The 27,874-nt window shown below is 42.2% G+C and overlaps 1 protein-coding gene across 3 annotated transcripts in view; it reads right to left on the reverse strand.

Moving 5' to 3' along the window:
• CPQ (carboxypeptidase Q) overlaps positions 1–27,874 on the reverse strand; it is a 272,969-nt gene that overhangs the window by 50,070 nt on the left and 195,025 nt on the right. For all 3 annotated transcript variants that reach the window (XM_060243464.1, XM_060243462.1, XM_060243463.1), the window contains exon 8: positions 5,988–6,189. In XM_060243464.1, coding sequence (XP_060099447.1) covers positions 5,988–6,189 — 202 coding nt within the window. The remainder of the gene's footprint in view (positions 1–5,987; positions 6,190–27,874) is intronic.

Below are 27,874 nucleotides of genomic sequence, written 5' to 3' on the forward strand. Positions count from 1 at the left end.
GGACTGAGAATAAAACTGGCTGTTTAAATCCTGGAGGCCTTTTGTAGTAATAAACTGCTTTGGCAAATTTGGCTGTGTTTTAATTTGTACTTATTTAACTTGTACTTATTTAATTTAATAAAAATATTTATATACTTCCCTTAAGAATCCCAGGAACAAAGAGAGGGTGACTATGGCATGTGTGTGTGGGGGTAAGTATTAATTATAGGTTGGGTTTTAACTTGTTACTGGACTCAATGCTTTCATCTCCTTGCTATTGTTGTTAACTGCCTTGGGTCTGAGGAGATGAGTTGGAGTATAAATATTTTAAATAAATAATCTACCCTTTTAAAAATGGTTAATATTAAGAAGGCAGTGTCTGGTACTATGTGGATCTTTTATTTTATTAAACATTATCAGTAGGTCCACTTTTTATAATTTAAAGCAAAGTTTACATTTGGTCTCTGTAGCAATTCTATAGAAGATGCCAAGAAAGTAATGACTGAGCCAGGCTTTGGTGACCCTATCCAAAAACATTTACTGGCAGAAACATGTTTCTGAACATGCCTATTTGATGTCTAAGTTAAATAAACTGGTCTTGGACTTCGTTCAGGTATTACCGGGAAAACACCCACAAAAACGTGATCCCAGAAGCTAACTGCCTGACCACAGAAATCAACTTCAGAGTGTGTGTATGTAGCATTAGAGAAACCAAACCCTCACAGCATGCTGTCCCCATGACTCATGTCACCACTGAGCCCCGTTCAAGCAAATCAGGGATGGGGATGGAGAGGCAAAATACAAAATGGTCAGATAATTTGAAAGAGGCAGCATCAAAAATCATTTTGTAAGGAAATCCTTGATAACAACCTGGGGAAAAAATAAAATACCAAATATATAGTAAGATTCTGAAATGGGTATCTCCTCTAGAAGCATTTACCCAATTAAATTTGTTTGAATCCAAAGTAATAATTAGATATGAAGAACTGTTGGGCAAAGACGGTACTTTAAAGTCAATTGTAGAAAGAAAATATAATTTTAGATTGGTGGCTGAGAGCACAAATTGAATCTAGATATGCAAAAGATAAAACCCAAGGGTTCTATACAGAGCAGATACCTTTTGACAAAGTGTTATATAATTCAAATGAAAAATTAATAAAGAAAATGTACACTTTTTTGTTGCAGATAAAGATGGAGGATAAAATGATAAAAGATTATATGGTCAAAAGGTCATAGAATGTGGGTTATAGTATAGAAGTTGATCAATGGTTGAGAATTTGGAAAGTAAATGTCAAAATAACAAGGGCGGTTGCATTTAAAGAAAATTTGTATAAAATGTTTTATAGATGGTATGTGACTCCTGAAAAATTAGCTAAAATGGATCAGGGAATGTCTAATGATTGATGGAAGTGTAAGTCCCATGTGGGTAGTTTCTACCATGCTTGGTAGACTTGTAAAAATGTAATGGGCTATTGGGAAAAGCTTCATGAAATGCTCCAGAAAATATTGCTCTTGATTATGCCTTTTAAACCTGAGCTGTTTCTTTTGAATATTGTACCTGAAGCAATACACAAAAAAAGCTAAGCATTTGATTATACACTTAGTAACTGCGGCTAGAATAATATATGCTAAATATTGGAAGAGGACAGAAGTGCCCTTAAAAGAAGAACTCCTGGAGAAGATACTGGAAATAGCAGAAATGGACATTTTGACTGATATGTTGAAAGAAGATACCAATCAAGACACAAAGGAACTTTGGGCACCACTGTATGAATGGATTAAGACAAATTATTAAGCTTATGTACTATGATATAACTTAGACTTATAAAGCAAACTGAGTGTGGTTACACTTAACAAAAATTATGGCAATATGTAGTTAAAGACATCATGATAGCAAACTTACAAACTTTACTGTTATTGAGAATTTATTGTATAAAATGTGAAAGTAGAAATGGTTATATTACTGATTTTTAGTTTTCCCTTATCGTTCCCTTCCCCCCTTTCCCCCTATACCCTTCTTTTAAAATTTAATAAATACTTTTAAAATGAATTTGAAAGAGACAGTAGTTCTCAAGGCCATTATTATGGCAGTGGGGACCTAAGTGTAACATTGCAAAAATCTGGAACTTCTCCCTCTAATAGCAAAATTGCCACAGCAATTGTCCATAGAGAGAGTGTGAAGTCTCCTTCACTGTGTCCCAGTAGAAAAAGAGCAGAGTCCAGTAGCACCTTAAAGACTAACAAAATTTGTGAATGGAAATGAACTTTCATGAGTCACTGCTCATTATACCTCAGTGACTCATAAAAGCTCATACTCCGCCACAAATTTTGTTAGTCTTTAAGGTGCTACTGAACTCTTGCTCTACTGATGGAGAGCTACCCATCTTGATCTATCATTGTGCCCCAGTAGCCTGGAAATAAATCAAAACAAGAGACAAATATTAAACTGATGATATTATAAGCTACTGTAAACCATGAGGAAATGTGGGGTGTAAAATAAATGCTGGAATACGAACCAAGAGACAGCCTTATAGAAAGACAATTTGCCATAGCAGAAAAGGTTTCTAAAAGCCTCTAGTAAGCTGAGTGGGTGCTGAAAATGAGGAAGAGTTCATTCTCCAGATCAGATGCTTCTTACAGTTCCAGGAGGAAAAAGCATCCCTGGAAAAGGGGCTGCCCCCCTCAAGGAGGTGGGGAGGGAGGAACGGCAGGTGCACAGTTGCCTCACACAACTGAAGGCTGCTGGCTTGTGGAAGTAGCAGGTCCTGTCCACCTTGTGAGAGGCTAGCTTGTGACAACAGCTCTCACCCGGCTTGTGTATGTCACAGGCCACTGGCTTCCACTTGCTTTACATGGGGCCAAGGCTGCCAGCTGGCAGTGGTGGCAGCTCCCACCTGCCTCCCACAAAGCTACCCTGCATGAAGTGAGTCTCAGTTTGCTTGCTACTGGCTTACTGGGATTTTTCCTGGTGATCTTAATGGCTAATCAGTCCCTGTGCTTATGCTTGGCACACCAAGCAATCACTCGGTTCAGCAGTAGACAACACTTCTCCCATGTCCTCGGTAATTGGTAATTATTATGATTTTGCTGTCAATGGATTACTGTCTTGGTTTTAATTGTTTGTGCTTTGTGCCTGTTTTACAAAGCTGTCTGCAAGCCACTTCAGGCTCCCTTAACAGGTCAAAAGGTGGAACATAATTATTTTGGTAAATAAATAAATAACTACTTAGTTCCCTTTCAATGAGAGACATGACTCCTAAAGCTATGACAAGGAGGAGTGATGGATTAGTCCTTCTAAATTGTTAACTACTGGTCTGGTAGGGGATTCTTTCAAGGGCTGTCTCACTCAATGTCTGATTGATGCAAAAAGGAGCTTCTTTTCCTTGCACCTAATGCCCCGTTTACTTGCTTAAACAATTAGAAAGTTTGTCTAGCAGGGATCGCAGCATGCCTTTCCTACCAAGGATACCAAGAAAGCAAGACCTTTTTACTGCTGTATATGCAGCATCGTGTTCTTGCAAGAACTGAACTGAGCCTGTGGGTTAGAACATATGTGCGGGGCCATAAAAATGCTTTCTGTGCAACTGAAGTTCAGAAATAAAAGACAAATTGAAGGAAACTGATTGAAGATGATTATGATATAATAAAGCTAAGTCTCTCTCTCTCCCAGGAACGATGCTCCAACAGAAATCAAAAGACAGATTTAGTTGATTTTATTTCACCCAAACTGCATTTGGTTTTCATTTGCTGAAGAGGAAAAGACCACCCATATGTATACATCCGGGAGTACTTAAATACAATTAAGAACAGAATATTGTTTCTGCTTTTATATAAAAAAGATCACATCATAATGAGATCTGCAGCTATTCACAAAATGCCGGGCCTCTTCAGGCCTCTCACAGTGCCGTCCAGCAAACGTTTTCTTTCCAATAAACCCCTTTGAATAGACTTGAGCTGGATTCTGGGAAGAACTGCTTAGGACTGCTCTGTCAGTCTGTTAAATAGTGTCCTTTGCGTTGTGGTGAATTCAGTGAAGTCACTTGCTCTAAAGCAAATGGTTTGTGCATTGAAATGTTGCCCGTGTGTAAACTTCAATGATGAATTGAGAGCAGAGCAGCATGCATTATTTAGCGATGGCTTATTTCCAAAGAACCACAGGCAAAGCTCTGCTTCAGCAACAGGCCTTTCCTTCTGCCTTCTTATTGTGGTCCACTCATGCCAGAGGCAGCTTGTTCTAAACCACAGTTTTCTTTTCTGTAAATCTGAATAAGCCATCCATTTACAGCTAGCTCGCATTAAAAATGACAAGCCAGTGTCCAAATTAAAGCAAAATAGGTCAAAAATAGTGTAACTCTACCTAGGATAAAATAGTTTGTAAGCCAGGTCTTTTTTCCTAGGGGAACATGGTGGAACAGAATTCCAGAACCTATGTGTGGAAACATAATTCTCAAAAAATGTTTAAAAGTTCATGAGAGGCACTCATGTGTTTCTCCTTAATTTCCCTCTTGAGAGTTCTGGCACCTCTTTTTCCTGAAAAAAAGCCCTGGTTGTAAGAAAAGGAATGCTGGGCTGTAAGTGGCCTCAAAGCAGATACAGAGGATTTCAATACTGGATCCAGAAGTTATGGAGAGATGGTTCTGCACACAGTGAGGAAATCAATTACAAGAGAATGAGACTCCTATTACTAGGTTTGTGATAAAAAAATAATCCTAAAAATGATTCCAATATCTTTTTAAAAAAACATCACAGGCACCAAATTAATTGAGTGAATTTTCAGGAAAATATTTAAACGAAATTGATGAAGTGTCGACATTTCATGGCATGTTTAAATTGGATATCATAGTGGAAGCTGTTGCAGTGTGCTCAGTTAAACGGCTGTGGTATTATGTACCAAAACTAAACATTGGCCTGCTATATTTTCACAGCTCAACAGAGCATGAACTATTCCAAGATGTGCACATAGCTTCCTCTTTTGAACAGGATGCTGTCTACAGTAACAGAAGCTCTCTGAGAGTGCTGGTACTTCTAGGCTGTCAGACAACCTTCCTTCCCTAACATTTGCAATGTCCCAATACTTAGCCATTTGCTGTGATTTGGCAAAAGCTAGGCATGTGCTTTGTGTATCCTTTCTGCTACAGCTTGGTCAAAGAGTGGGACCAGCAGATACTTCCATGCAGGGTTTTGTTTGCAGAACAAGTCCAGCAGGAACTTATTGGCATATTAGGCCACACTCCCTGATATCACCATTGTTTTACATAGAGCTTTTTTTGTAGAAAAAGCCCAGCAGGGACTAATTTGCATACTGGGTCACAGAATCTGACCCAAGGCCAGTCAGAACTGCCATTCCTGTGCATTCCTGCTCAAAAAAAGCCCTACTTCTGTGTAAAGGAGGGAAGGTCTCATGGTAAGAATGTCATCTATCTAAAGGATGGAGATGAACTCTGTTAAGGAGCTACTATTATGCAATTGCACATGGAATGTCACGTGAGAAGGAAAATATCCTTTTGGGGTTCATGCCCCTTTCAATTCAAGCAGAGGGAACATTCTGCTATTATTATCCAGTGCTCTAGAAAAAGATTATTATCAACTCTAAAGACTAAAAGAAGATTGTAGCCATATTGTCCATGTATCACCAACTATACCTTTCCTGAACAGAAGCTCAAGCATATATTAGGTTGGGTACAATCAGCTTTTCCACTAGCGGGGAAAGGAGAAGAGGTCCCCTTTCAACCACCCAAAAAGGTCATGATGAGCCTTCCATAGACAAAAGCCACAGGAGATGCAATATGAAAGGGAATTAGGTGAAAAAGTGAAAAAGCTGGCTGGATTCAAGCCATTATGGCCATGCTTCTGTATGGCAGCCTTGGGATACATACACAGTTAATTTCTGATCAAGTGCAATTAAAAGAAAATGATGTCATTGGCTGACACAACAGGAGACTTGCCAGGAAATAATGAGACAGGACAGGGCAACTCAGCCATTTCCAAAACTTATTCTGAAATCTCACCTGGTATTCCATCTCGTATCCAGTAATTAATGTCTGTCCCTCCACCCTCTTCAAAGACACCCGTAACGTTGATAGGCTGCAGCAATTTCATTATCTCCTTCATAATACCACGAGCCTTATCACTGCCTGTGAAAGCCAGACCAGTCGGCGTGAAGGTTCCTTCATCTGATTCCATCACTATGTCGAAATTAGAGATGTTAACCTGAAAATATAAAGGGAACACTTTTTTCATCCATATGTGTTTGCAAAGCGGTGCTTTAGAAACAATCACATCAACAACCATTAGTTTCCTCTGCCCAGAATAAATTAGATAGGAAATAAGTGTGAACCCAAAAAGACCCCTGCTGAGAGCAGGCTGCAATGGTGAAGTATGAACGAGGAAGCCCCTGGCTGAAATCTTCTTCAGCAGTGAAGTCCTTGGGCACAGGCATCCTTAAGCAAGCTCTATCTCTCATCCCTGTACCTTCAGTATGGGGATAATAGTATTAACCTATTTTACAGAGTCATTGGAAAGATTGTTAAGATAATGCATGCAAAGTGCTTTGAACGCTCTAAAGTGCTATAAAAATGCTCAGTATTATTACATATTAAAAGAAAACAATAGGTACAACATGAAGGAGTTTGTACTGTTATTTTGAGACATTGCCTATTAAGCAGCATCCATAACTTGCAAATAGGTTTTTCAAGTTCTCAGAGCTTAAAAAGCAGTTTGAGGGTCTGGAAAGAACAGCCATGGAAGGAGAAACACGCTTAGAAAATAACTCATCAGCACTAGATGCAGTTTTCCTCCCTCCCCCCTTTTTGGTGCCAACACCAAATCTCCAAATTGCTTTTTAAACTCAAGGGAATTTAAAAATCAGTCTAGGTGCTCAGTGAAGACAGTTGCTGATAGGAAGTCTCTGAAAAGAACTTAGTTGAATTGCATACATGTGATTCCAGATAACACCCCCAAGGCTGTAACTCTATTGTTCTACTGAAATGGTCTAAAGATTGTATCAGTAAAAATACGCATTATTTAGATCAGAAATTCTCTGTCCATTCAGGCTAGGAAAGATATTTTTCTAGCATCACTTACTAAACAATCACTGAAATATAATTAAATACTTAGCACATACCTCTTCACAAGTTCTATTCAAACATTAATTAAATCAGCCTCATGATAATATTCTGAGACAAGCAGTTATTACCAGACTGAACAGCTTAATCACGGCAGAATAAGCTCTGTTGAACTCTACAAATGCCTGCAAAGCATGTTTTGAAAATTGGTTTTAGGTGTTTGATCCTGTCCATTCTAACTATGCCAGCAAATATATTCAGTTTCAAAATACAAGCACATAATTAGCTATCAGGTCGCTCCTGTGACTTTTCAGATTATTACAAGGGTCATAACATCAACCCTGGTTCAAGGTTCCCAGTTACTTTAAGAATCCCGCAAAAGGGCATGCAATTTAACATCTGCTTTGGCTTGAGGATCCAAATATGTCTCTTTATGCTAAGGAAGGCCATTCAGTGGTAGAGCATCTGCTTGGCATGCACAGGTTCACAGGTTCAGTCATCAGAAAATCAAGTAGAATACACCACGTAGCAGCTGTAATATACGTTCATGTTAGTTGCCACCTAGTGGCCAGGTTACAGATACTTTTGTGTACAAGTCAGACTCCGGGCCGGGGGCGGGGCGAGACAAACGATGGGGCATCAATGGTAGCTGCTCTGGGCCTCAGGCTGGCAGCACCTCAGCCGCTGCCCTGAAGCCTTGCTGTTATGAAGTTGCTGCTGATCTTCCACGCTGCCTCGGCCTGGGGCCCCAGAATCACTAGGACTGCCTCTGCAGACTAGGCATGCCCCTGTGTAAGGCAGTGCTTGTGGAATGATTTCCTAAGATGGCTGCCTGTCTGACGCCTTGTTTATTTTGACTCTAAGGCTTTGTTATCACGGCTATCATGGCCTTCTAGTATTATGTGAGCTCATATTTATATCATTGCCAGGGCTTTTTTTGTAGCAGGAATTCCATTGAATATTAGGCCACACCCCCATGATGTAACCAATCCTCCTGAGGCTTACAGGGCTCTTAGTGAAGAGCCTACTGTCAGCTCCAGGAGGATTGGCTACATCAGGGTTGTGTTGTCTAATATGCAAAGGAGTTCCTGCTACAAAAAAAAAAAAAAAGCCCTGGTTGGGATCAAGCATTGTTTAGTAGCAGCTACCTTACTTTTAAAAATAATTGTGCAAGAGAACCTATGGGACATATCTATGGACAGTATCTTTATCATGAAGTCTCCTTTATCATGAAGTCTCCGTTATCTATGAAGAATGACATAGTTGGACTAGCTGGACTCCTCAATTCCTTTGGCAGATGAGCCTGTATGTGAAAATTACTGTTCTGCTGGCTTGCGGAGCTGCTTTATGCTCCCCCCCCCCAACTTTTTTCAACAAAGCACAAACACCAAATTTTGGCATTTACAAACTGAAAAAAAATATGGCAACAGTCCAAAAGTATGTAAATTGGGTTAGTTAGCGAGACAGGTTTAGAATAATCACTGTCTCTTGCTGTTTTGTGAGCACTTCTGTGGGCAAAGTCTCCCCTTTTAATTCTAGCCACAAAGCTGCTGGCGGCTTGCAAGCGCAAGAATCTAAGAATTTGGCTCATGTATTTTTTATGGACCTTTTGTGAAGCACAGTTTCAAAACAAGCTCTCTAACTGGCAACATACAAACCAGAACTAAGTGCAGCTAACAATGAAGATTGTTAGAGGCCAATTTGAGACTGGGTGAGGGGAGCAGCAATGCAAAGGGGAAAAGGAAATATGCGAACAGGGGGAGGGGGAGTCAAGCCAATGCAGAGCTGATATTAGCCTAAGTAAGAATTCTGACTCAAAGAGATTTTTTTCCCTATGGTGCAATTTTATAAGCTGTTGGTAACATGGCATTCTTCAATAGAAATCCATTTCTATAACGGCTCACATGTGTTTCTAATATAAAACCAAGAACACGAACCACCCTTAGCCCATGATATGGCTACACCCCACCCTACCATTCTTCATGTATTATTGTAACCATTTAATTTTCAGCACATGTTGGGAGATGCATTAAAAACAGAAATGTCTCTGCTAAGAAACTGCTGTGGAAAACAAAGCAAAACAGGTCACAGATGTGAAAACAGCTTCTTTGTCTTTTGAAACCCCCCTTTTCAAGATTTTTGTCTACTTGGATGGAACAAATTGTCTTCAGGCATGTGTGAGGTGGCTCAGAGGGAAGGTAATGCAAAGCCCTTTAGAAAATATCTGTTCAGCTGTTAGGACACCAGCTTTAGGATCCGTACACAAGATATTAAATTCCTCATATATATGTATGTGAAGGGAAAAGATGTTTTATACTGTCCTTCATTTCCTTTTTAGATAGTGAAAAAACAGTTGCTGTTTGTGAAAAACAAGCTCAGACTGGGCTATGTCCTCCTAGGTAATTTAAGTCAAGAGTTGAGAGTGGCTGCATGAGCCAAAGATTAACCGTGGGCTCAGCTGTTTCCTCCATCTCTCCTCATATTGGAAGACTCATTCAAATATGCAGGCTCATTAAAATATCAGTCCACTGAGATAATCGCTACCATCAGGGAAAAATCCAAGCTATTGCCTCTTGACTACAATGCAACATTTTTAACAGCAAAATTCTAATCATGATATGTGACACCAAACTAGGAAAGAAGCACAAAATGCTTTTGGGATGTCCCATCTGTGGCAGACCTGGGGTGCAGCCAGACATACCATTATGACGGATTAAATGTGTTCGTTCAGACATCCACATCTGGCAATCAAGCGTATTCCAGTGTCATCCCGGCTTGCTACGCATCTATGGCGCATTAATTTGACAGCACATAAAGTCCGGTCCTTTTTCAAAAAAGCTGCACAAGATCGGCTTTTTCCTGTTCGGACAGCTCATGTGCGTTACTGCCTCTCACCTTTTCTTTTTTTAAAAAAAAGCCCCAGCAGACATGCGCATTGCCAGATCATCTGGGAATCTGAGGTGACTCTTCTGCTTCTCTAATCAACACAGGATCGGGGGGGGGGGGACATTATCCCACTATTTAGAACAGGAAAAAGTCTCTTTTTTTCAATGTGGAGGATTTCTGGAAACTCCCCCCCCCCTCGAAGTAACGTTTGATTTTCCACCTCCAAACAGTTGGGCGCATGTTCAATGGACCCCCCCCCTCCCAGAAATCACCACCTGATCACGCATGTTCCAAGAAAAGAGCGTGATAGTATTGGATGTCTGAACGCTCAACAACAGAATGAGTCGCATTCTTGGATGCTCGTCTGAATGGCCCTGCATCGAATCAATATTCAGCTGTTCAAATTTGAGCGCTACACACACGCTTTTAATGTGAGGTGTGACCGTACCCCTGCACAGCCACACCTCCATTCCATGGCACCATGTAAACAGTTGCAGCAGCAAAAGAAGGTATTATACCCCACTTCTCTCTGCCTTATGGAGTCTTGCGAAGTACGTGAGCAGAGAGAGGATTATGGCCCAAAGTCAGCCAGCAGGCTGCATGCGGAGGAGTGGGGAATCAAACACAGTTTTCCAGATTGAAGTCCACCACTCTTAACCACTACATTACACTGGTCCTATGTATCAAGCAGAAAAGCACTCTACCTTGGAATCCCTCTGCCACAGTTAGCTCCCAACAGCTCAAGGCAGGCAGAAGGGGGGCTGGCACGCATATTTGTATTATGGAAAAAAGAAGATGGACGGTCTTTTCTCTCTCCATTATATAAGGAGCAATTTATTAAATACATGGATAAAATATAAGAAATATGGAGATGAGGGAAAACCTTTATGGATTGTGTCAGCTGAAGTGATAAAGATGACGGATAAGATAGGCGAAGAAAAGTGGCTGTCATATAATCAATTATTAAAAATACAAAGTGGGAAAATAGAACTGAAAACTGCTGAAGAACTGAATCATAAATATGATTGGTTTCAAATGCAACAAATAAAAAGTTTGGTGGAGAATGACATCAAAACTGAAGGAATAAGGAAAGAACAAACAGAAATGGAAAAAGTTCTGCTTGGAGATAATGAGAAATTAATTTCAAAAGTATACAAATTACTCTTACAATGGTCTACAGAGGATGAAGTAGTGAAATCTCAAATGATAAAATGGGCAATTAATGTAAATAAAGAAATAAAGATGGAATCTTGGGAATATTTGTGGAAGAACTCTATGAAACTCGCAACATGTCAAAGTATTAAAGAAAACTGTTTTAAGATGATGTATAGATGGTATATGATTCCTAAGAAATTAGCAAAGATGAATAACAAGATGCCAGACAGGTGTTGGAAATGTAAAAAGCATGAAGGTTCTTTCTACCATATATGGTGGACTTGTGAAAGAGCTAAAATGTTTTGGCAGATGATTCAGCAAGAGATTTCTAATATCTTGGGATATGAGTTTAATAAAGTTGCAGAGACTTTTCTGTTGGGACTACATATGGAAAAATTTCCAAAAGAAGATAGAACTTTAATTTGGTACTTGCTCTCAGCTGCTAGGACATTGTATGCGCAGTTGTGGAAGCAAGAAAAAATACCAGAGAAATGGGACTGGATTATAAAATGTCATGGAGTGAAATGGACAAATTAACAAGAATATTAAGAGACTATGATTTAGAACTTTTTAAGTTGGAGTGGAAGAAGTTCAGAAGATACGTAGAAAAAGAGTGGAAAATAAAGGGACATTGGACAATCTTTGATAATTTTTAAGTTTTTAAAACAAGAGTATAACGTTTGGTTTTTTAATAGTTAAGGGTACCTTAAATATTTGGTTTTTTTAAGTAAATAACACTGGTGGGGGTCAAGAAACGGGGGGAGGGGCAGGGGGAAAGTAAGATATGGAGTAGATAATTGTTTCCTTTTTTTAAGTTGTAAGAAATAGATATAACTTTGCTACCATATGTTACTAATAAAATTGTTTATAAGGCAGGCAGAAGGGGAAGAAGGCATCTGAGGGCGATGTCAGCCTGCTGTCTGAAGCCCATCAACAGCTACAGGCACCAAGCTGGCCTACTGATAGGCTTGCCAATCCCTAGGTCCCAGCGGGGGTTCTCCCATTTTCCCTGGCTCCTTCCTGCTCCCAGTCAGCTGGCCAGTGGGGGGGGGGGGAGCCCCACCTCCACAGCCACCATGTGCCTTTCCACCTCCGGAGGCTTCAGACTCCGCCTGGAAAGGCTTCCTCTTGGGATGGTGTGTCTGTTTCTTTAAGGCTGAATGTGGGTGGGAGGGAGTAGGCAAAAGAACATGTCTGCTCCCAGTGGATGTGAAAGCAGCCCAGACCTTCTGTTGGTTGCACAATCTTTTCAGAGGTCCTTTGCATAGGAAAGGTAAACTTGAACCTTTGGTTGCTCTGTGTTACTTTGAAGAAGTTGGAAGTTCAGAAACTCATGAGTAGAGATGCCAATCCCCCCCTCTTCAGAGATGTCACAAACGGGGGGGGGGAGGAAATGTCTGCTGGGCACTTCATTATTCCCTGTGGAAATCGATTTTCATAGGGTATAATGAAGAATTGATCTGGGGGTATCTGGGGGGGCTGTTTTCTAAGGTAGAGGCACCAAATTTTTAGCATAGCATTTGATGACTCTTCTCAAAATGCTCCCCAAGTTTCAAAAAGATTGGACCAGGGTGTCCAATTCTATGAGCCCCGATAGAAGGTGCCCCTATCCTTCATTATTTCTAATGTAGGGAAGGCGGTGTGCGATTCCTTTAAATGTGATGGCCAGAACTCCCTTTGGAGTTCAGTTGTGTTTGTCACAACTTTGTGTATGGCTCCACCCCCAAAGCCTCTTGGTTCCACTCCCAAGGTTCCCAGATATTTCTTGAATTGGACTTCGCAACCCTATCTACTGAAGAAGTGAAATGGGGCACATGAGCATCTACAGCTGCAGGCACATTGTGGAGGAAGGGAAGGTAGTTGTCCTTTGGGCAGTGTTGTTTAATTGAACATTCTGGATAATCAAGATCCAGATAACAAAACTTTCACAGTACAAAAGGAATATACTTTTCTCCAGGGAGGATTTGATTTGGAGATGTGCCACTTTTGTGGGTTTCCTATGGCATAGTTTTGCAGTGGTTGCCTTGTGGGTTATCCATTTTTTCTCATGACAAAACAGTCTCTGGAACTCTGTGTTAAATTTTCTATTGATTATATTTAGCTTTAATGCTTCCCATTGAGTGTAGCATGGAAGTTCTGAAACTAATTATAGCATCTTTCGAATGGCACCCTAACGAGCTCAAGCCTTTTGTGGTTCAATGTGATGCTTCCGACGTGGCCGTAGGAGCCATATTAATGCAGAAAGACGAGGGGGGCCAACTACGGCCATGCGCCTACATCTCTAAAAAATTTTCCCAGGAGCAACGCAATTGGTCAGTGTGGGACAAGGAAGCGTTCGCCGTAACTTTCACATTAAAAACGTGGAGGTCCTGGTTGGAGGGGGCGCGGGTGCCATTCAAAATTTGGACAGACCATAAAAATTTAGAAGTGCTCACGGGGCACCGGAAGCTAACGGGGAAGCAGATCCACTGGGCAGGCTTCTTTGCCAAATTTGACTTCACCCTGCGGCACATCCCCAGAGCGAGGAATTTTCTAGCTGACGCCCTCTCGAGGCTTCAGCAGCACGAAAGCCAATGAGAGGAAGTGATAGACTCCCTAATACCCCCTGAAGCAGTGGCTGGAGTGGTGCAAACCCAGTCAAAAGCAAAACCCAAAAATCCAGATCCTTGGGGGGGGGGGGGAATAGACTGATAGTGGAAAGCAAGAAGGAAGGAGAGGACTGGCCAGATGGACTATTGAAGGGAGAAGGGGGGTTCTGGTACTACAAAGGGAAACTGAACGTCCCCAAGAGCTTGCGGTTGGAGGTCTTACAACATTGCCACACTAACAAGCTCTCCGGTCACTTCGGTTACATAAAAACCCTCCACCTGGTGAACTGGCAGTTTTGGTGGCCCCAGATGAAAAAAGACATTTCGGATTTTGTGCAAACCTGCCCAACATGCCTCATGGCCAAAAGAAGGGGGGGCAAAGTGCCGGGACAACTGCAACTCCTCCCCACGGTGGAGAGGCCTTGGTCAGTGGGGTCAATGGACTTTATTGTAGAGCTGCCCCCCTCCCAGGGGTGGACATCCTCGTCCTGGTGGACACGTTTTCTAAGCAGGCTCACTTCATTCCGTGCTGTAAATTACCCACGGCTAAGGAATTGGCATATTTATTCTTCCTGCACGTGGTCCGGGTTCCACTCATTCTCTGATAAGGTCATTAGCGACCGCGGGCCACAGTTCGTTGCCAACTTCTGGCGGGAGTTTTGCAAACTGGCGGGAATGGAGCAAGGACTGAGCTCAACCTATCACCTGCAGACCGACGGACAAAGTGAGCGGGTGAACGGGCTTCTAGAACAGTACCTAAGGTGCTATATAAACTTCCAACAATCAAACTGGGTAGAGCTGCTACCATTTGCAGAGTATGGATATAACAACAGCCTTCACAGTTCCACTAAAATGATTCTCTTTCAGGCGGTTAATGGCTATGAGGGGAAGTTGTTCCCTTCGCTGCCGGGGGGGGGGGGGGCAGACGATTCTAAGCCCACAGACTGTCAGCAGTGGTGGGGCCGCCTGGAAAAGACTTGGAAAGTGATCCATGAAAACCTGGAGGTAGCCAAAAGGGATTACAAAGCCCAGTTTGACAAAAAGCACAGCCCCAGCTGGGATTTCAAAGTGGGGGAGACAGTGTTTCTTTCAACTAAGAACTTGCCGTTGCCACAGACCTCCAAGAAACTAGCCTACAAGTTCCTGGGACCTTTTAAAATAAAGAGGGTGATTAACCAAGTGACTGTAGAACTGGACTGGCCCAAACTGTTTAGTAAAGTGCACCCTGTCTTCCATTGCAGCCTTTTGCGTCAAGATCCGGGTGGGTCGACGTGGCACCCTCGTGGTCCGGAGCCCAAGCCCATCTTGGTGAAGAGGCAGAAGCACCACGAAGTCAAGGAAATCCTGGACTCTAAGATCCAAAGGGGGGTGCTTTACTACTTGGTGCGCTGGCGCTATTTCCCGCCCAGCTGTGATGAATGGGTTAAAGTCTCTGATCTAAATGCTCCGCAACTGCTTAAGCAATTTTACCTACTGCACCCAGACAAACCCCAAGCAAGAGCTTGGGGGGGGGGGCAGTATGTCAGGCTCTGTTCATATACAATATTGCTAAACACTGCTACTAACCATATTGATCAATGCCTAGAAACGCTCACTAACAGGGACCGGGATAGTAACGAGGGAGGGGGGAAGAGTAGAGAGTAGCTTCCCAGGAATATCAAAGGTTGCCAAGGTCTCTTTGAAGTAGACAGTATGTGCCAGATTCTCACCTCCTCCTCAGAGGCAGCAAGGACATTGCCTCCAGGAAATGTAACCACCAACTGAAAAGATAAGGGGGGAGTGTTGGGAAAATTCTCACATGCAAAAGCAACCTTTTGTTTTGGGAAATGAGGGGTAGAAGCAATCGCTTTGGTGTAGAACGTTAAATGCTAGTGATTCGAACTGATCTCCATCAGTTCCAATGCCTGCCAAGCCTGGAGTAACTCTGAAGTATCCAATAAATGCAACTTTGTTTCAAAATACCAAGTCTGCTTACTTACTTGTGAGCTTCAATGAACCCCCGCCTGACATTCTCTATCTCAATATAGCAAAATAATACTGAGCTCGCTCACGTTTCTAGCAAAATATGCATCACTGCAAGTTTGCTAGCTTGAAAAGAAATGTCAGAGAAACCATCTATACATGCTTACATATACCTGGCTCCCTTCCTGGAGCGCCGGGACCTCGCAACAGTGATCCATGCGACGGTCACCTCAAGACTAGACTACTGCAATGCCCTCTACATGGGGCTGCCTTTGTGTCGAACCCGGAAGCTGCAGCTGGTGCAGAACGCAGCGGCCAGGCTGTTATTAGGACTCCCGAAATGGGAGCACATACAGCCGGGGCTGCGTGAACTGCACTGGCTGCCAGTTACATACCGGGTCCAATACAAAGTGCTGGTTATCACCTTTAAAGCCCTATATGGCCGAGGACCTGCCTACCTGAGGGACCGTCTCTCCCCATATGAGCCCCAAAGAGCACTGAGGTCAGCAGGGAAGAACATGCTGACTATCCCTGGGCCAAAGGAAGCAAAATTACAGAGTACCCGGGCACGGGCCTTCTCTGTTACAGCCCCGTGCCTTTGGAATCAACTCCCGGAGGAGGTACGGGCCCTGCGGAATTTGGATCAATTCCGCAGGGCCTGTAAGACCATTCTTTTTAAGCAGGCTTTTGTAGACCGTTGATAGGATGGCTGTTTAATCCATCAACGATTTATCTAGTGACCCCTGCCATAACATAAGTGAACAGAACAACATCAGGAAGATCACTGCCGTCCAAATCATAGAATGATCCAGGCAACTGGAACTGGTTTTAGATCGCTGTTTTAAATTCTTGTATAATCTTATATTGTTTTAGATTGTTATTTTATATTACTGTATAACCTAATTGTTTTAAACCCTATATTGTATAACTTATTGAAATGTTGTTAGCCGCCCTGAGCCTGCCTAGGCGGGGAGGGCGGGATATAAATAAAAAATTTATTATTATTATTATTAAATTTGTGTCTTGGAAGGGAAAACTTGCAACTCATAGGCATTATTCTCCGTCGGTGTCTCGCAAATTAATGTCAATCTGATTTTCTAAATTTAAACTAACACAGCTAATTAGACCAAATCACACAAAGTACAGGTGGTGTTGCCTTTAGAACTGTTAGGAAACAGAGATTATTTGCAGCGTTTTAGGTATTGGAGGATGAGGACCAAGAGAAGGCAATAGGCATGGTCAGCTATTGCCATCTCTCTCTCTCTCTCCTTCTCTCTCTCTCTCTCTTTCTCATTTTGCTTTTTGGAATATTGGCCATGTGCTAAAAACATTTCCTTCCCATGGGTACCTTTTAATAGATAACTTCTAATTTACTGTGCATCCAGTGACATGAGCTTTAGTTCACAAAAGTTAGGCCACAATAAATGTGTTAGTTTTTGCTGTTATGGTTTTGCTGTGATGATTTAACAGCTTTTCAATACTCATCATTGCCCTTGTCTGTGGCCTCTCCAGCTATTACAGTATTCTGTTTGTAATGGAGCATTCAGAAACTGATACAGAAATAAAATGTGTGTCTGTGTGTAGCAAACTGTGACTGGCTACTGGGTCATCATTCCAAGACACTGAGAACCCAACACAGCTGTTTTAGAGCTCTGGACAGCCTCTCTTGAGCCAGGGCAGCCAGTTTGGTGTAGTGGTTAAGTGTGTGGACTCTTATCTGGGAAAATTGGGTTTGATTCCCCACTCCTCCACTTGCAGCTGCTGGAATGGCCTTGGGTCAGCCAAAGTTCTTGTAGAGGTTGTCCTTGAAAGGGCAGCTGCTGTGAAAGCCTTCTCAGCCCCACCCACCTCACAGGGTGTCTGTTGTGGGGGAAGAAGATAAAAGAGATTGTAAGCTGCTGATTCAGAGAGAAGTGCGGGGTATAAATCTGCAGTCTTATTATTATTATTATTAAAAAGGTCTAATGGATGTTTCTCTGCATCCTCTCCCAGAGTGTCCCCCTCAATAGTCCTGAATCCATCCATAATTGGTTAATGTACTATCACTGTAATCACTGCACTACAGAAGTTATTCCATAACTAGTGGGAGAGGAATTTTCCTAGGAGCAGAAAAATAACATCTTATGGACTGTGTTCTCCTCTGCTCTGCTCACAAGTACTTAAGGCCTAGACATACCCAGAGGAGTGAGTCAAAGGGATCTTCTCCTTTGGCCCTTTGCCTGAAGACTGACCTACAGCTTGGCAGAAGATTGGCTGGCAGAGTGAGGTAATAAAACCTGCTTGGCTTTCAGCCCTACCTTTCAGATTCATTTCTGTTGTCTTCTCTTTTTTTTTTGTATTGTAAGCTGGTTTGGGTCTTCATTCTGGACTTGGATAGCCTGATCTCATTAGAGCTCAGAAGCTAAACAGGGTTGGTAGTTGAATGGGAGACCACCAAGGAAGACTTTGCAGAGGAAGACAATGGCAAATTACCTCTGCTTAATCACTTGCTTTGAAAACCCTAGAGTAGAGGTGTCAAATGTTCGGCCCATGGGTCAAGAACCATCTCACCAGGGCTTTAATCAGGCCAATAGGGCTCTTTTCTCTCCCCTTCTCCCTCCTGTCCTCACCCTTTGAAGCTCTGAGGCTGCCAAAGTTCCCTACTCCTTCTGCCTTGGCCTTACAGACTGAAACAGGAAGCAAAGCTGCAAAGAAAATGCAGAGTAGATTTTCCATTAAGGTCTCTGTGCCCAGAGAGACAACTCTATCTAGGCACATTCAATGTTTTCCTTGCAGCTTTGTCTGCACTGCAATGTATTTTAATGGTATGGAGCTCACGTTCACTTTGCAGCATTTTTATGGCCAGTTAGAAGCTGTTCCTTGCTGGAATTGTGAGACCTTGAAATAAAGGGCTGCTGCTTTGAGCTAGCATGTCTCTGCTGAATTGACCTGAGAACTGGTGCCTAGTGAGTACTCTAATCTAGGAACCCACTGCCAAAAGGGAATATTACAATGAAGAGCCATTGCCAATCTGAGTAGACCTGGCGTCAGGGGGAGAAGCTTGCCACGCCCAGGCATTTCATGTTTTCCTAAATCCAGAGCATTTTATATTTTTGGTTTATATTTTTAGTTTCTACTGGTGCTTTTTCTTGATGTTTTATTTTTAAAATTGCATTGCCAAACCCCACTATTCCCCCACCTTTCCATTTTAAACAAAACAACACAAGAATTCTAAGCATGTTTGTATTTTAAGTTAATACACAATATTTTTAAGTGTGTTTCTCTGTGTCCTTTATAAAGTATATATCTCAGGGGTGGCCAACGGTGCCTACATCTCCCATCAGCCCCAGCCAGCATGGCCAATGGCTGGGGCTGATGGGAGTTGTAGGCAAAAAACATCTGGAGAGCTACCGTTGGCCACCCCTGATATATCTCCATTACCTGACATTACATTTTATGATACGCATGTCCTGGCCCCACAAAATCCTATTTATGTCAGATCCAGCCCTTGTAACAAATGAGTTCAACACCCTGCCAGAAGGTTGCCAGAAGTCAGCTGCAACTTGATGGCAATTTAAACACACACAACCATGTATGGATGCAGCTCAAGTATGCTGAACCACAGTGGAGTATCATGCACTTCTCATTGTACTGCTTGGCTGGTGCACAGGTCCTGCACATGACCCAGACTCTCCCTGCCACAGTGTTCTAGAACTAGCTGTGAGGACAGGAGCACCTGTTCAATGTGTACTGGGAGGAGTACTGAGATCCCACATGCTCTTGAACATGTGAAGGACATAGGGTTGCCAAGTCCAATTTAAGAAATATCTGGGGACTTTGGGGGTGGAGCCAGGAGACTTTGGGGGTGGAGCCAGGAGCAAGGAAGTGACATCACTTCCAAGTCAAAGGTCAAGTGATGTCACTTCCTGAACTTCACTCCTCTATATCACTTCCAGCACACTGCATCAAACCCCACCTCTAAAACCCTTCATGGGGGTTTAGGAATCCTAATTTCTACATCACTTAAATTGAATGTGTCCATCTAAAAAATTCAAACCCATGGGCAATGGCTATCCTCCTACACTTCAAAATGGGGTCTCTTCTAATACTAAATGTATATATCCCTCCCCAGCAAAAATGATCAGATATAGCAAGGTGCTGTAATTAATCTGAATTTTTTATTGAAGAACTTTTATTAGATACTCCAGCACACCTGATTCTAAAGGGGGGGGGGAGAGACTTTAGTGCTAGACTCAATTCAAATAATAAGATTCTAATTGACAAATTTGGATGAAAGCTTGCTAAATAATGTCACTTAACTCAAAACAGATATGGGCTTCCCTCTTAAACAGTGGAAGCCATTCCCAACCTAGTAAGACTTAGTTACTGCTGTCTTCTCAGGTCAAACACAATTACAAGCCTAAGTAGCTCTATCATACCTCTGGTAATTCTGTGGTCAGGTATTTCTCAGTTGCATTCTCTTGGCCACAAAAAAGAATTTGTAGCTCTTTATGCTTCAGGAACTTGGCAATTTGGAAGCTTAAGATAATTCACACCAGAGAAAATTCTTATATGCACACTAGAGCATATTATGTCCTCCTCTATGACTAGCAATTGGGAGTGGAGGTTTGCATATATCACCCCTACCAAAAATCCTAATAAGCAGCTCTGGTTACCATCATGTAATAGAATAGCTCTAGGGTTGCCAGGACCTGTCACTGACCAGAGGCAGGAGTAGGGTTGCCAGCTCCAGGTTGGGGTATTCCTGGAGACTTGGAGGTGGAGCCTGGGGAGGACACGGAACTCAGTGGATTACAATGCTCCCAAAGTCCACCCTCCAAAGCATCCATTTTCTCCAGCAGAAATTGACTTTGTAATCTGGAGATATGCCATAATTCCAGGAAATACTTTCAAGTATCAGTTATTCATCTTTTCATTTAGTGGGATTAGAAAAGAACACAATATCAAAACAATATCTGCAGTACTGCATTTAGAACACCTGAGACTCAGAAGCAATGTTCCCGCTAAGCTGTGGGGTCATGTGAGCAAAAAATCTACTTTGTGAGCTATTGGCATTGAAGTCATGAGCTCCTGCATAAATTAATTTCATGTGGGGCCATTTTTCCTGAGCTAAGACCAAAATGTGTGAGCTGGAGACTAAAAACTGAACTAGCTCACACTAACTCAGCTTAGAGGAAACATTGCTCAAAAATATGTTTAAAAGTCATCTAGAACCAACATATTCATAATGCAATAAACTATATTGCTTCCTTTTCACAAAAAATACAATTCCTGTCAAACTATCTGATCTTTACCTGGAAAATCCCTCCCCCCAGTCGTTATAGGATTGGTTTGTTTGGTGTGTTTGTTGTGATAAAAAACCTGCTATATCTTAAGGGGGGGGGGAAGGAGAGCAGGATAATTAACTCAGCAAAACAATGCTAGCAAATAAAAATAGGTTAGTTTTAACACCCATTTTCTCAAGTGAAAATGACTTCTGTAATCTGCAAATCAGTTGAATAAATATGCTTGCATATGAAAAAATATACCTTGAATTAAAATTTGTTGGTCTTAAAGGTGCCACTGGGTTCAAAGTTTTAGCAAGGTTTTAAAAATTAAGACAAATTTCTTCAGAATGTTCCAGACACCCGGGCCAGCATATACCAAAGTTAAGCTGAACATGGGGTAGCCAAAGGCAATAAAAGCAGAGGAGGCAATAAATCAGATAAGACAATGAAAAAATAAACAGTCTCCACAAGAACACAAGGCTGGGACTGCGCTTAGCCCAGCCCAGCTGAGAAGCACATAAAACGAAAACTTAAGCACTCTAAACCGATACCTTAAATCATTTAAAATCAAGCTTTAGAAAGCACCTTAGTTGCAGAGCAAAACAGCGTCAGAAGACTACTCCTTGCCTGCACTTCCTGTTCTGGAAGAGAGGCTTTTCTTCTTAAAGGCAAAACAACCCCAAAAGTTCTCAATAAGTATTCTACTGCAAAGTTCTGCAGAAGTTGCTGCTGACAGGTTGAGGGCAAGGCAGTTTATCAGTTCATGCATCATTCAAAATCTCATCAAGAACACCTCATGCCTTTCTGTTCTGCAGTGAAGGCACAGAGCAGGTTTGTGTGACGAGAAAATGTTTGCTAGATCTCCCTCTCTCTGTGCCTGGAAGGAATGTTTATTTACACACCAACCACCTCTACAAATCTTCTTTACTAACAGGACAGGACACACACACACACACCCTCCCTTCCCTTCTTTTTCGGCTCTTGCTTAGCATGCCTGGGTGAGGACTGGACTCCAGTGCCGAGCCTTCGGTGGGTGCAGGGAATCAGGCAGGCTCTCTCCGGAGAGTGGCATGAAGTTCCCCCCCTCCCCCCGCTTCTGGACTTTTGGAGACCGGGGGAGGAGGCTATAAATTCTGGAGTCCCCCGCCAGGGCGGGGGGGTTGGGAAGCCTAGAAGGACATCCAAGGAGGCTGAGCATTACAAGTCCTATTATCTTCCCTGTGTTCAGCCACCTTGATGATTCACAGTGGCTGTTAAACCACCATAAAATGCATTGCTAAAAAATAAGTAGTAAGGGGGAAAAAGCCACTGCAAATAATCCCTGAAATCTCATCATGCATATCTATTGGTCAGATGCAGATGTTTACTGAGCCCTTGTGGCCCTTTTTGGCACATGTGCAATCACTGCTGTGATATTCAATAATAATTTGGAGAGCAGATCTAAATTATTATCTTTAGGGCCACACTGCATTAATTAATCAAGAGTGTATATGTCACCCATATTTCAAAAAGAACAGTAAGTGAATATAAGTAGTTAGGGGGGAAAAATACAGGTATTCTACCCTACAAAGTTATAGTCATTCATCTTCTAAAATATCACATTTTCACACCCTACATTAACTTAGGGTTGCCAGACACCCTAGTGAAATAGGCTTCCCAACCCTCCCGTCCTGGCGGGGGACCCTCGAATTTGCAGCCTCCTCCCCCGCTCTCAAAAAATCTGGGGGCGGGGGGGCAGGGGGGGGAGAGAGAACGTACCTGTAGGCATCATGTTATTGTAGAGCTTCTGATCCGTTTTTAAAATGTGTCCCTTTAAGGCTGCACAGGAAACAGGAAGGGCTTCATGGGAAAGGGTCAGTAACAGTTTCCATGGAGAACGGCCCCTTCCTTTCTTTTCCTGTGCAGCCTTGCTTTCGTTTTCACAGCAAAGTTCTGCTGGAAGAAGACCAAGTAAGTATTTGTGTGTGAGAGAGAGGGAGGGGCAGGGAGGGGGGATTCCCTGGTATGAAGGCCCTCCCCCCCTTTAGAAAGCATGTGGGGGGGAAATGTCTACTAGGCACTCTATTATTCCCTATGAAGAATGATTCCCATAGGGAATAATAGGGAATTGATCCGTGGGTATTGGGGGCTCTGGGGGGGCTATTTTTTAAGGTAGAGGCACCAGATTTTTAGTATAGCATCTAGTGCCTCTCCCCAAAATACCCCCCAAGTTTCAAAACGATTGGACCAGAGGGTCCAATTCTATGAGCCCCAAAAGATGGTGCCCCTATCCTTAATTATTTCCTATGGAAGAAAGGCATTTAAAAAGGTGTGCTGTCCCTTTAAATGTGATGGCCAGAACTCCCTTGGAGTTCAATTATGCTTGTCACATCCTTGTTCCTGGCTCCACCCCCAATGTCTCCTGGCTTCACCCCCAAAGTCTCCTGGCTCCGCCCCCAAAGTCCCCAGATTTTTCTTTAATTGGACTTGGCAACGCTATAGTGAAGGTATCCTGTCACCAGGCCTCACCCCCTAGCCGCCAATCAGCTGGCTGGTGGGGGGACTTATCAGGAGAAAGGGGAAGGCCCACATGACATTGCCAGTGTTGCACAGGAAGTGATGTCATCATGCCAGTGCCATCTGGGTGTCACTCTGGTGTTTGGGCAAAACCTCTGTGGTAGAAGCCATTTTACCATACAGTATTGCAGGACTTTTTTGAGCAGGAACACACAGGAATGCAGTTCCAGCTGGCTTGGTGTCAGGGGGTGTGGCCTAATATGCAAATTAATTCCTGTTAAGCTTTTTCTACAAAAAAGCCCTGTGCGAAACAATGATGCCAGTGATTGTGGCCTAATATGAGAATGAGTTCCTGCTGGGTTTTTTCTACCAAACAAAAAGCCCTGGAGTATTGCCCAAATACCAGACTGTTGCCTGGATATTGCAGCGTGATGCAATGCCAGCAATGTGGCCTGGGCCTTCCTCTTTCTCCTTGTAAGATGCTCCCCCCATCTCGCACGGCAACCCTACAATGACTTCTATTTCTATCATACATGGTATCATAAAAATAGTAATTAGGTTGGTTTTTTAAAAAAGAAAAAGAGAGAGAAGACTTTCTAACATGTTTGAGGAGCAAAATGAATAGAAATTTATTTCTTCACCACAGTGCAGTCCTAAACAATACTCCCTCTAAGCTGTGGAGCCTTTTAAGCTACTGGCATTAAAGTTGTGAGCTACTGCATAAATTAGCTTGCTCTGGGGCCATTTTTCCTGAGCTAAGACAAAAATGTGTGAGCTGGAGGCTAAAAAACTATGAGCTAGCTCACACTAACTCAGTTTAGAGGGAACACTGGTCCTAAGCAGTCCACTGACATCAATGGGCTAAGAAGGCAGTAACTGTTTAGGATTGCACTGTAAATACATGCATTTTTCTCATCATATTTCATGAAAATTCAATTTCACAAACATTAGTTTCTGCATATATACTTAACTCTGGTCATTGTCACTTTTATATAAGTCTTTCTAGCCCTTTCCCGTGAATATATACTTTTATAAGTCATTACCAAACAGGCTCGGAAGAATTTCTTCTCATAGTTAGTATCATGTTATGAAAGGCAAAGGGCAAATTTTAATATGTGCAAATAAGGTACATGAAGTGCTTTGAGCACTAAGGGAGAATTTATCTTTAAATCTTAAGTTATCTGATTACTTTTTAAATTGTTAACTCCCCCTCATTTTCATCTTGGCTCAAACTCAAAAGGAATGTTTTCATAGGCCTGTCAAATGGATTTCCATAACAAGCATCTTCAAGGCCCTTGCCTAAAGAATGAGGTCAATCTAGGTAATATGGAGGTTAAAGCATCTTTGGGAAGACCACAGAAAAAGCAAGTAGGTTTCATGCCCCCAGGCTTCAGCTACTTGTTTCTTATCCTCCTTTCCTTTCCATGACCCTCTGCACAGATTACCTCCTCCCCAGCTGCGTTCCTAGTTCAACATAGGACCACACAGCCTCCTTCCTTCCTGATGAGAACAAAATCTCCCATGTTTGAATCTGTAGTCCTTAAACCACATACACAAAAAATAAGATGCTTTACAACATGGAACAAAGCTACAGTTCCTCCAGTCCTCCTCCTTCCCCTCCCACTAAATAAAAAGAATTCATTTGTTTATTACATGAGGAGGCCAAATTGGCTATTTCTGCATAACATCACTGGCTATGTTTGCCAGCTTGTAATTTGCTGTTTGCCTATGCATTTTGAGTAAAAAGCAAGGAAAACTTAAACAGAAAATGACACCCAGTCTTTGAAGACTGCATTCTCTTGACCACTGACTTATTCCATTGGTTCCACTCAAACCAGTGCGCTGTAGAACAAAGTTCCCTGCCTACCCAGGGCTTTTTAAAAGCAGGAATGCTCAGGAACGCAGTTCTAGCTGGCTTGGCATCAATGGGTATGGCCTAATAGGCAAATGAGATCCTGCTGGGAGTTTTCTACATAAAAGTCCTGTGTGAAACAATGGTGACATCAGGGTGTGTGACCTAATATGCAAATGAGTTCCTGCTGGCCTTTTTCTACAAAAAAAGTCCTGTGCCTACCAAAGGAAAAAGCCAATCTATAAAATAAGAGATGCATGAATGAGTGCAGATCTACACATTACATGAACTTTGGTGGGCTTTCTCTTCCCACCTTTGGTAAAATGCAGCAACTGCAGTTTGAAGGAAAGAATGTGTTTGTGTAGAGGGGGGAGATATTTCTTCACCCTTTCCCCCCTTGCCATTTCCTTTGTGCTCTTACTGAATGGTTCCATTTCTAGGACATCAGATGCTAATAGGTTGATACTCTGGACCTTTGTTCAAGGGAGAAAATGTTTTATCTGAAGTCTGTGTGTGTCAAGTGTTGCCAAGTCACAGGTGATTTATGGTGACCCCAACAAGCTTTCAAGGCAAGTGAGAAGCAGAGGTGGTTTGCCATTGCCTTCCTCTGCAGAGTCTTCCTTGGTTGTCTCCCTTCCAAGTACTAACCAAGGCTGACTCTGCATAGCTTCCGAGATCTGACAAGTTCAGGTTGTACCATGTCACTTTCTCTCCCATGAAGTCTACGTAGTGGGCTACAAACAATCCTGGAAACAATTGTTCACTGACATTGATTTGTTGCAATTAATCAGTTAGTGGGTTGGATTCAGCCAGTTTTTTCACTGACTCACCTAATTTCCATCCTTACAACACTCCTGTCATGTCTGTTCCCATGATCTTCAACAGAGTTTTTTTGGTGCTTAGAGGGGACCCTGCAAAAAGCTGGCTGGATCCACCCCAGTATCCAGAATACTTTTAGAGAAACTGTAACACATATAAGAAATGTCAAAAAAGCAATTAATTTATTCTCCATCCTGGATGTTTTCCAGGCGAACCAGGAAAGAAAGAGGGCAGAAATGAGAATTAAATTGGGTAATTTGTTGAAAGAATAGTTGAACAATTGTGTCATTGGCTTGTGTCATTTCACTTGTGTTGCTTGTTTTCCAGCTTCTCTTGACTATGGTATATGAAGATAAAACTGACTATTTGCCATAAAGAAGTTGGTAAATACTAGAATTCTCTGACATTTGCCACTGACCTCCTTAATTAACAGCAAACACTGATACGGAACTTTTTACATCTGCCAGAATATACACCACCATTAAAGTTCCTCTAAAGTAAAACTGAGCTATGAATCCATAATTGTATACATTTCTATTACAAGGACAGCTACATTTTTGTCCATGAAAACTCACAGTATTTGTCAACTTGCTGGTTAATTGTTTTCTTAAGTGGAAGTGTTTAATCACAGTCTCCTAATGCAATCAACCAGGCTCACAGTGAATCCACCCTCATAAATGAATTATCCAATAATCTTTAAATAGTACCCTTTATAATAGTAAGACTTAAAAGTTGAAATAATTGATCATATTTGCCTTTGAATAATTACCATCTTGCAAGAAATCTTCATTCTCTCATAATCCATTTTTTGGAAATGTGGGCAGAATCTCAACAAAAGGTTAAAATGTTTTTTCACACCAAAGTGCCACGTACAATATTAATCTGTTTATGTTTTCCACTTAGTTCAAATGAAGACTTTTGTGCAGATAGATACACCACCAATTTTCCATAATGACAACAGATTAAATTTGATACATAGAAAAAGATGGGAAAAGTTTCCAGAATCATGCCATTTTACTAATTTTCCCCCACCAACAGGTTTTTCAATAGCTTGATATGATTCAATAATGCTCAGTTCCTAGCTTTATTCCCTCTATTATTCAGAATATTAAATAGAATTATTTATGCTATTCCCTGACCAAAATTTGCAATAAATAAGATCAGTGATAGAAGAAGATAGAAGATATTGGATTTATATCCCGCCCTCCACTCGGAAGAGTCTCAGAGCGGCTCACAATCTCCTTTACCTTCCTCCCCCACAACAGACACCCTGTGAGGTGGGTGGGGCTGGAGAGGGCTCTCACAGCAGCTGCCCTTTCAAGGACAAGCTCTGCCAGGGCTATGGCTGACCCAAGGCCATTTCAGCAGGTGCAAGTGGAGGAGTGGGGAATCAAACCCGGTTCTCCCAGATAAGAGTCCGCACACTTAACCACTACACCAAACTGGCTCTCCAGAAGAGAGATGTAAACTTTTTGACAAAGCGAGAAACAGTGACAATGAGGATGAAATCTGGGGGAAATTCAACAGCTGCTTAGGGGCGAACGAAAGCTTGTGTATGCAGGCAGCAAAACTGTAAGGTCCATTTTTGTTGGAGAAAATTTGCTTGTGAGAGGGGCAAAACAAGCAGAAGAACAAAGAATCCTTTTCCATTGATTGGGTGACAGTGGTTGCTGCTTCACAAAAAAGAACAAATACCTTTGGCTGAGATCAAGACACAATTCCGGAAGAGTGTGAGAGAATGTTGGAGTTTGGCTGGTACCCTGCAAGAGTTGGCCAACAATGATAAAAGCTTCTGCATATAGTTTA

The sequence above is a fragment of the Heteronotia binoei genome, chromosome 7 (assembly GCF_032191835.1).
Source record: "Heteronotia binoei isolate CCM8104 ecotype False Entrance Well chromosome 7, APGP_CSIRO_Hbin_v1, whole genome shotgun sequence".
Taxonomy (NCBI): domain Eukaryota; kingdom Metazoa; phylum Chordata; class Lepidosauria; order Squamata; family Gekkonidae; genus Heteronotia; species Heteronotia binoei.